Raw genomic sequence first — 10,450 nt, 5'->3', positions numbered from 1 at the left:
TCGGAGGGTGTAGTAACACAGTCTGTTCTAACACTGCTTTTATACAGACAGAGGGTTTGTAAGTAATCAACAAAAGTCGGGACACCTGTAGGAATTGTTTGCATCAACTTTCAAGTCTTAATTTACTTCCATTGCTGCAGAAACCTGTAAGCTGTTAACCCATTACTTGTTCCCTGAAAAAGGATTTTTTTTATAACTCTGAAATTTATATTATTTTTCGGTTTTTGGTAACCTAAACTTTTTTTAACCTCTGGCAGTTTACCGCTTCCTTTTGTTCCATTTCGGGTCACCCACTGGACTTCAACTGCTTAAATTTCAATAAATTGTAAAAATGGAGGTGTTCTAAAACTTTTGACCGGTATTGTATGATGTATATCATTGACCACTGTAACTGGCATTGCATGGGTGTTTAGCAAGTGCATAGACCTGGGTTCATTAGAATGACCCATGTAAAGAAAACAGCATATAAATCATTAAGCCGCTTTGGGGAGAAGGGAGAAAATGAATAAATTTAAGTTTTGCTTTGGCTGATGTCCATTATTTACTCACTCAATTATTTACTTAAATATTTACCCTTGTTTTCTTTTAATCCAAACTCAATTAAGTCATCCGAATGGGGAATGTTAAGATCTGTGTTTTAGTCCTGTACGTTATTTATTTATTTTCTCAAGATGCGTTTTTTGTAAAAGTATTACAAAAAGAATCTATACGTCGTACCTTATTCTTAAAGGGGTACAATTACCATACATGGAGATGACGAGGGCATTTTCAATGCAAAATCAAACACCCATACACATCAGGCATGTGCGATTTATTTTACGGAAACAGATTTGGCATTCATCCTACGCTTTTGTTCTCGTTAATCCTTACAAAGGCGGATGCTAGAAAAAAAAATGGATTTCGTAGTGTGCGCAGATGTCCGAAACATCGGTGAATCATTGGTCGAAATATGCACAAACTTTGAAAGGACTCCATTGTCTAAATAAATTGTCATATTTCATGTCTTTATGTTGTCTTGCCTAACAATGAAATTTGTACCCGAAAAATAGAAAGTATGACAGAGTAGGCTTTAGAGATATGAGCTAGGGTAAAAAGTGACCGGCTACATTCAAGGTAATTCATACCTTAACTATATAACCAGACTCGAGACATAGGTCGTCTCGTTACCGTTCACGAATGCCTTGCTTCATGGACACAGCGGACCAACGTCGTCTCACACACCCCTTCAGTTATGTCCACAATCGTCCTGCCTACTGTGTCCAAATACCTCGGCCAATCGTTCAGCACACGGATATTGTGTACCATTCCCGGAGCGAATGCGCGCCTGTCGCTGCATTGAACCTTCTGTGGTATCTGCGGCTTGACCAGCAGTGTTAGCAGCGAGGTTTTCAGAATGTAACCCTGTGTAGGCTAAATGACAATAGCACTTATGTAGGTCGCTTGCCCGAAACGTTTGCTAATTTGAACTTCACCCTCTGCACTTGGGTACTTCATTTGTATTTACCTTTTTTCTTTCGCTAGGATTTTCGTAGTCCCAGATAATAACGGCGTACGAGGTTACTTTCTTAGTTCCCTTCGCAGAACCAGCACACCTGTGGTGAAAAGCCAGAGATGTTCATCTGGGATTGTCATCTACTCCTGGTGGCAATGGTGTCTGCTGCAACTGTCAGACTGATACATTCCATGTTTCAGATGACTGTTGGAAATCACCTTGCGTCATACTATTATAACAGCATAGAAGAATAAGTTTCTACTTGTCTGTCAATTTTTTGGCAGATTTTGATAAACTATCTAGACTGGCCTTCCAGGATTGCATGTATCAACAGTATTTCAAAAGAGAGTATTTTAAAAGAGTTTTGGGACTGAGGTAAAACTATAACTTGGAGGAACTTCACCATAAAAGGTGACAATGTCCAGTGGGAGGTGCCAGAATGGCAGGATCATTTAAAGCACATAAAATAGCTGGTGTATGACTTTGCTCTGCAGATAGATAAAGTACAGGCACAAAGATACACTGGAAGATAACAATCTCTACAGACGTTGATAATGGCTGCAGGTAACATTTAAAATCCTTGATATTACTAATATGGATTGGGTTTCATTTTCATATATTAATCAATTTTATATATTTATTTTTTTAAAATATTCTATTTTATATATATATTTATTTAGTATACTTTAGTTGCTATTTGTTTTATAGTTATGCTCTAGAAAAATAACAAAATTTGCAATTGTGCTGGATAATATGCAAACGTGACTTTTTAAGGTTAGCTGGCAGCACAAACATGTATTCCTGTGTATCTGGACATTCAAAAGATGGTTCCCTTTTGTTTCCACTGTTGTGTCAGAGTTTGCAGTTGAAATCAAGCTACTGTAGCTAGCACAATATTACTCATGTTTGCAGTGGGCGGTTTGCCTTCTTCTTTGCAGCCTAGCCAGTAATTGAAACCTCAGTCCCCAGACCTCAGCCCAATTGAGGGGTTCAGATTCAGTAGTGTGCTTCACAAATAAAGGCCAAAGGATCTGAACAGTCTAGATCAATTATATAAAAAGGAGTGGTGAAAAATCCCCCCTCATATGTATGTCAATGTAAGCTATTCAAATGGAGACATTGGAGACAGAATATAACGACAGAGGTATGAATAAATGTGACTGCTGCGTTTTATGGAACAAAATTGATTTGTTTTTAACAATATGACTTTGCAGTGTCCCACATTGTTGAGATTAAAGCTTATCATTTTCATAATATGTTAAGCAGAAAAATAATTCAATATGTTCATTTTTTCTGATTATATTGATTATATTACCTGTTCCCATTTAATCAGAACTCTCACTGAATATGGAGACATACTTTACACAGAGACTGTTTTTAATGTTGTTTCTTAATCCTACATTTTTCCCTGTTTCAGCATTCCACATTTCCAGATGTGACTTGCAGTGTAGGCTCAACAATGAGAAGCATCACACTGACCTTAACGGGGTGGATCGCCTGATCGTTCGGAGGGGACAGCCATTCATCCTCGACCTGCACCTTCGATCTGGAACCTTCCAGCCTGGAGTGAACACCTTCCACCTCATTGCTGAGACAGGTACCGCAGCGTCTGCACAAACACAACCACCTGAAATTCACATGCACGTTTACAATTTAAAAATAAATGCCTTGAAACAATTTATACAGCTATGGCATGAAGAAATTCTTAGCCATTAGCAGATATTGATGTTTGCTTTGAATTTAAAAAACAGCAGCAAGACGTTTTGACATTAAATAAAGTAACACAAAAGCACAAAAGCTTATATGGACTGAGCTCTACTTGCCTTTTGCAGCCTTACAGTGTTCACTGTGGATATGGGGCCCAGAAACCAATACAGGATGTGGCTGAATGATGATAATAATAATACTAATATTAATACTACTACTACTACTAATAATAATAATATTAATAATAATGAGAAGACCATCTCCAGGGTGCTACTGATGATTAATGTCTCCACTCTGTATGTATCGAAAGGGCCGTGCTCCTCAGAGAAATGGGGCACCAGGGCTACTTTTGCTCTGAGTGACATTGACAAAAACAAGTGGAGTGCATCTGTGTCCCGTTCCTCTGGAAAAATCCTCTCCCTGTCCATCTGCTCGGCCCCCGATGCTCCCATTGGCCAATACTCTCTGACTTTGGACCAGGGCACCAGGGTCAGCCTGGGGGAGTTTGTATTGCTCTTCAACCCCTGGTGTGCAAGTGAGTAAATAACCTGCAATTTCAACTACACTTTGAGAGCTACACCTTCTATAGGACAATAACACAGTAAAGAAGAGTTTGAATCAATCACTGAAGATCATTATTTGCTCCCCTGGCAACAGGAGATACTGTATTTATGGATGATGAAGAGAAACGGAAGGAGTACATTCTGTCCCAGGATGGTCTTATTTACATAGGAACTCCTAAACACATTGATGATACCCCATGGAACTTTGGCCAGGTACGATCAAAAACAGTTTCAGCAAAATATTGCAAGAACTAATGCAGGCACAACAAAAACTCCTACTGACTTAATGACATCTTGTTAGGGTCAGAGGTGCATTCAAATATCTGAGATTAAGCCTTTATTGAAGATAAACATTACAACACTATATAAAAATTATAAAAGAGTAGAGTTTTAATGAATATAATTTTTCTTAAGAGTTTGTTGACAGAACAGTTTCATTGTTACCATAAATATGTAACTTTCTTGTTTCTGGGATTCCTCAATGTAGTTTTACTTTGGGTGCTGTAAATATGGAATTTCCTGATTCCTGTTACTCTGCAGTTTATGCCGGGGATCCTTGACACCTGCCTGAGAATCCTGGATGAGAGCCCCAAACATCTGAAGAACCCATCGAAGGACTGCTCAGGCAGAAAGAACCCTGTGTATGTGACCAGACTCCTCAGTGCAATGGTAAATGAGTCAGTTCCCTTAGAGAGACATTATGTTTGCCAGGATGCTAGATTCACTGGCTGAACCATTACACTGAAAGTACGGACATCTTATGAAATAACTGCCAAACACCTGCCAAACCTTCACTCCAGTTCAACGACAGAATCAGGCACTCATTTACATGCGTGCTCTCAATTTTACTGATATGACTGACAGATTGACTGGAACACAGCCCATGCAGGTCTTCTGCAGGACAGAGTTTTACCAGCACTGCTGTAGGTATGGGCCAAGGGTCAAGCTTCCATATAATTGTCAAATCATAAGTCTGAATATCAAAGTCAGTGACTTTCTCTCCTCAGATCAATTGCAATGATGACAGAGGGATACTCAAGGGAAATTGGTCAGGTAACTATGATGATGGCACATCCCCCTCACAGTGGAGTAGCAGTGTGGAGATTCTGCGTGAGTGGCAGGCCAGTTCCTGCCGGCCGGTTTGCTATGGACAGTGCTGGGTCTTTGCTGCAGTGGCTTGCACAGGTAATACTCACCGAGCAACAAACTATCACTGAAGCAATACTCTTAGAATTCATCAGGTATCTTGATGCAATGCTTTGGTGTCACATCCCTGCCTCCTCCACTGTTTGCCACAGTTATGTCTCAGCACATCTTCGATTTGCCTTTCACTTGCTGCTGTGGCCATTTTCTGTTCACCAGTGTCCCGAGCACTAGGCATCCCCTGTCGAGTGGTGACTAACTTTGAGTCAGCTCATGACACCAACAGCAACCTGGTGATTGAGTTAATCTATGATGAAAACAGAGACCATATATCTGCTGATTCACTGTGGTGAGTTGGTTGGAACAAACTACACAGAAAACACACTGATGGATTACATGTGAAGATTAACACTGAGAACTTGAGAGGTTTATCTTTGGCTTTCCCCATCCTGTTCACAGGAACTTTCACGTATGGGTGGAGAGCTGGATGGCACGGCCTGATCTCAAACCTGAGTTCAATGGCTGGCAAGTCTGTGACCCGACACCCCAGGAGAAGAGTGATGGTGCGTATAAGAAGCAACAGCCCTTGGTGACCATCATGGAATCTCCCCGACTTTCTGCTAAAGAATTAGGCATTCTATTGTGTTCCCTTGATTACCAAGATTTTAACATCAGCTTTCCAACTTACTCTGCATTTAAAAAAAACATTATTATACGTTAGTATGTTCATGATATTTCAGTACACCTACTGCATGTATTAAGGCAGACAATTGCATGTATACGTATTTAGAAAATACCAATGCAATAACAGTTTATTGCTTAAATGCTTACAGCCAACTAATAATTAATCAAATAGCAACAGCGGCGCCCACATGGGAGTCAAACTTCCAACCTTCTGGGTTCAAATCCATTTCACCAGAGTGACTGGTGCACATTACTAATATCCTGTTGTCCTAATGACTGTCACTCCCCCACTAGGAGTGTACTGCTGTGGCCCTGTGCCCGTGAAAGCCATCAAGAAGGGTGATCTCACTGTTAAGTACGACGCCCCCTTTGTGTTTGCTGAGGTCAACGCCGATGTGGAACAATACATAAAGTTCAAGAATGGCCGAACAGCTAGAATGGGGGGATCAACTACTTATGTGGGTCAGTTTATCAGCACTAAGAGTGTGGGCAAAGATGCGAGGGAGGACATCACACACCTCTACAAGTACCCTGAAGGTAGGTACAGCCTCAAAGAGAACCACATCCTCATTCACAATCAACGTTACATTTCTTGTGTAGCAGTAAAAGCAATTTGCATATAAGAGTATTTTTTGAAATCATTGACTGTGAAACAACTTCTGTGGTGGAAAAGAACAATCAAAAGAGAACTTGTACTAAAAGAGACACAAAGTCAGATGTTTTTTGCATTATTTAAAATAAATTTTCTCATTATCAGTTGTCAGGGTCACCACTCACATTGGAGGATGTGATTTGACTTTACATGCATTTTTTGAGTTCAGTTCAATGTATTCAGAATGAGGTAGATTTAGGGCTGTTTGCTTTTACGTTGCAAATTACAAAAAGCAAAAAAAAAACCCAAAAAGCTCCAACATCCCGCTACTTGAGGGTGAAGCAATTCGTACACATTGGTGGAACAAGTAAGAGAAGACTCCTCATATAGGGAACCAAGCAACCAATCTTCCACTGTTGGTTTTTTTTCAGTGCATGTGGCTTCTCTACAGTTGTCAGTCACTTTGTTCATCTCTTTCTCAGTTACATAAATGGCCCTTGAGTCACCAAAAATGGTGTTATCAGTCAGGTGTTCTAATATCTAATGACTCAGGTTATTTATACACCTGTGCGCTGAAGCACTAGACCGCAACACAGGCAGGTGTTCCACACTGACAGACAACCATCTTCTGAAGCTGGGCTCAGAGGAGCAGATGCTGCATGGTGTAGCTGCATGTAAATTCAGACATGCTGTTGCTACCTAAATGAATTATACTATTCAGTGGATTGGTTATGAGTTTAACCACCACAAATCCACAAAAGCTTTAAGTGATGATGTGGTTTTCAGGTTCAGAGAAGGAGCGAGAGGCTTTCAAGAAAGCCAATCACAGCAACAAGCTGCAGAGGCAGGGGATGGGGTCAGAGGCAGGCCTCGAAATCAAGATCAAGGTGTCTGAGGACATGCGGAGGGGCTGTGACTTTGATGTGTTCGCTGTGGTCATCAACAACACCTCTGTCTCCAAAACGTGCTGGCTAAAGTTCCTTGGTAGGGCCTCCTCCTACAACGGGCGATTAGGCAAGACCTGTGGACGGGTGGAAAACTCTGACCTGCAGCTTTCATCCGGAGAAGGTCAGTAGGCCCTTTGACACAGACTAAACTAGCACCGTAGGTGTTCCTCTTATTCTTTTTTTTTTTTTTAAATTTATCTGCCTCATAGGTTCAATTTTACCCTGTTTTAGGGTAGCTCATTTGCTGGATAATGCTATAATATATTTTTTAAATTATTCATCATTTTTAACAATGAAGAAAATATGTTTTTACAAGTTGTTTATAATTTCTTTTTTAAAACAATCAACACATTTATTAACTTCCTTGGTATGTCATTTTCAGAAAAGCAGTTGCTCCTTAGGTTCTGCTACGAAAACTATGGAAAACATATTACCCAGGATTCCATGATCCAACTGACTGCTCTCCTTATTGACAAAGACACCAGGAAGATATACAATGCAAGAAGGACAATTGTTTTGGGGAACCCAGAGGTCAAGATTGAGGTACATCATTCTAATGACCTGTGTCACTGCCAAACCTACGAGGGACCAATGGAAGCAAATCATATCCTTAGCCATTATAGTGCACAAATTACATGTTTACTTGCTAGAATTGAATCTTGTACAGCCAATAGGCGATTTGAGGGAGGATGAGGGGGGATACTATCCCCCTTATCAAAATGCATCCCCCTTGTTAACCTGCCATCCCCCCTCTCCATGCCCTAGTTAGTAGCAGAGAGAGTGCTACATGTGTATCTGCCATCCCCCCTGTTAAAAATTAACAAATCACCTACTGTGTACAGCATATGTGGTAGTCACAGGATTGCAATGGGTTTCTTATATTTTCTATGTGTTCACTGGTATAGACCGTATGTGAATGGAGGAAGATGCAGTGGTGAAAGAACTGGGAAATTGAATCAATGTTGCAACCCAGTTGCAGGTTTGAATCAACTGTAAAGGTCTTAACATCAGTTGCTTCAGTAAAAACATAAAGCAAGGTTCATACCTTTATAAATTCTTTTAAACGTGTGACAGGAATGAAAAGGTTGTCTCCTTTTCCTCTTTCGTTCTGCTGCAGATCCTGGGAAAACCCAAACTGTACTATGAGCTGGCAGTAGAGCTCTCCCTGCAGAACCCTCTTTCTGAATCCCTGGAGAACTGCACCTTCTCTGTGGAGGGATCCCTGATGGATGGAAAGAAAATCAAACAAATGTAAGTTAATGGGAAATGCGCTATTCCCTGTCCCAGTGACTCTTGGTTGAAAATGGTTTTGTAATGCCATTTAACCAGCAGCTGCGTGTAACTGAAAATAAAGTAGCATAACATCTTGTAAAAAAAAAGACAAGAAAAAAATTGGTGGGATAAATTCTTTTGTTCTTTCAAAAACATGTTCAGTGACTATTTGAGAATGGTACATTGAAATATCTATTCTCTTGTATTCTCATCAATTAAAATGTTTTAATATTGTCACAGTCTTAAGTACGGCTGAAGCCTTAGTGCGACAAGGTTGCCGCAGCCGTGCAGAAGCACCAATGAATACTTTGCTCAGACGATCAGCAGATGGGCAGTCATTTATGAGGGGGAAACAAAACTACTAACTATTTAGCAGTAAATGCACCCTGGAATCTAACCAAGACAAAAAACCCACCTCTTTACAGCCTAACAAATGATAAGCAATAACAAATACACAATATTATGTAATAAAAACCTCAGTACAATGTAGGAAATTTAGACAAGATAATCACAGCTAGTGTCACACAAAGAATATTTTATCAGATATTTGCCAAGCAGTCTGGAAGCATACAATATAAACTGTGTTGTGGCTATGACATCTCACAGTGATGCTGGTAGACTAATCAGGGTCAGTGTAATTGGCTGTTCTTAAAAATTCCTTTCAATATCAGTATTGAAGTGTTTGTGAACATGAGCACTTGAGGTCTGTTATCTCCATTTTTATCAACAGAGTTGGATCAGTGGGACCAAGTCAAACCGCCAAATCTAAAATAAACATCACCCCAACCAGCCCAGGAACGAGGAAGCTGCTGGCCACTTTTAACAGCAACAAGCTGTCTAACATCAAGGGGTACAAGAACATTGATGTTGGCAAATAACACTGCAGTGCACACCCAAGAGTACACAGTACCTTCCACATAGTCAATGTGCTGAGCCATCTGAATTGCTGTCAATCAAGAAATGAGTGCTTGCATTTCACAGCACAGTCAATGAAAGCACCAGATTGGACAGACAGCACAGTTGCTACTTTTCTGTCATACTTATAAATATGCAAACCACAGATTGCGGTGTTACCATATGTCAAAAAAGCTTGTCGTTATATTAGGATGAGTATTCTGTGGATCATCCTTGCATTGAGAAATAATTGCTGTTGGGCCTGAAATAGCACTGGAAAATGTGTTCGCATCAGACAACTATCAATGTCAAACAGTATCGATGACATTGTGGTGTAAATCTGTATTATCCCCGGTACACCACTGTCTGCATTTACACAGGAGGTGTGTCTGCTGTTGTAAAATGTGTCATCAGTTGTCATAAAATGTGCTGAGGTGTCTCAGAATGTTGACTTACATTTTTTGAATCTAGCAGCAAATCCATAATCTTTAATAAATGTTTAGATATTTACATCATTAAGAGAAATGATTTGCTCTGTAAGTTCTTGAAACTTTTCAACCAATTCAAGCTGACATCATGGAATCACCTCTGCAATACAAAATAAGTCATCTTGCAGCACCCATCTACTTGTTCCAAAATCGGATCAGCTAGAAACTTTCTCAAATTAAAAGCCATTTCTAGTGAAGCAACCAAATGGTGAAAATCATTACTAACCAAAGCACTCAATCAAAAGGTACTGTAACACTGAGCACCACATTTGTACCACAAGTGTGGTATTCTCCCACGACGAGATAGGTAGGGACCAGAGGTGGTGCCAAAGAAATGAAACAAACAAAACTTAGTGTAGTCTATCTAACCTAACACCAAGGGCTAAATACCTACACTCACAAAAATACAGGGGGTGGCATTCACCTCTTATCTAGTGTCTCTAACAGCAAATCCTCCTATGGGTGGTTGTGTATAGGGTACCCCAGACTAACCTAGTCCCAAACCTGGTCAGGGAAAAAATCCATGCGGAGGGACATAAATTCCACAAGCACAGGGTACAGGGGAAACAAGACCACAGTCAAACAAAAGGAAGTCAAAATGGAGGCTGAGGGGGAGAGAGGGTGAAGGGGAACAAACAAAACTTTAAAGACTATGTGGAGGATGATGA

The 10,450-nt window shown here is 40.2% G+C and overlaps 1 protein-coding gene across 1 annotated transcript; it reads left to right on the top strand.

Annotated features, from left to right (window-relative positions):
* The first annotated feature begins 2,046 nt into the window (after positions 1–2,046).
* LOC118780836 (protein-glutamine gamma-glutamyltransferase 2-like) lies at positions 2,047–9,278 on the top strand. Its single transcript, XM_036533554.1, has 13 exons — positions 2,047–2,056; positions 2,910–3,089; positions 3,510–3,734; positions 3,857–3,975; positions 4,303–4,431; positions 4,770–4,947; positions 5,125–5,254; positions 5,365–5,468; positions 5,884–6,126; positions 6,968–7,249; positions 7,511–7,671; positions 8,246–8,379; positions 9,131–9,278. Exons 1-13 carry the CDS (start codon positions 2,047–2,049, stop codon positions 9,276–9,278), a joined length of 2,043 nt encoding a protein of 680 aa, XP_036389447.1.
* The last annotated feature ends 1,172 nt before the right edge of the window (positions 9,279–10,450 follow it).

Source organism: Megalops cyprinoides, chromosome 7 (genome assembly GCF_013368585.1).
Source record: "Megalops cyprinoides isolate fMegCyp1 chromosome 7, fMegCyp1.pri, whole genome shotgun sequence".
NCBI classification, from domain to species: domain Eukaryota; kingdom Metazoa; phylum Chordata; class Actinopteri; order Elopiformes; family Megalopidae; genus Megalops; species Megalops cyprinoides.
The sequence above is the reverse complement of the archived record's forward strand: the minus strand, read 5'-3'. Positions and strand labels throughout refer to the sequence as shown.

Bases quoted from the DNA above. Each gene is read 5' to 3' on its own strand.
- LOC118780836 (XM_036533554.1), top strand. The intron at 6,127-6,967 runs GTAGGTACAGCC...TGTGGTTTTCAG, and splicing joins CCTCTACAAGTACCCTGAAG to GTTCAGAGAAGGAGCGAGAG. The intron at 7,250-7,510 runs GTCAGTAGGCCC...TGTCATTTTCAG, and splicing joins GCAGCTTTCATCCGGAGAAG to AAAAGCAGTTGCTCCTTAGG.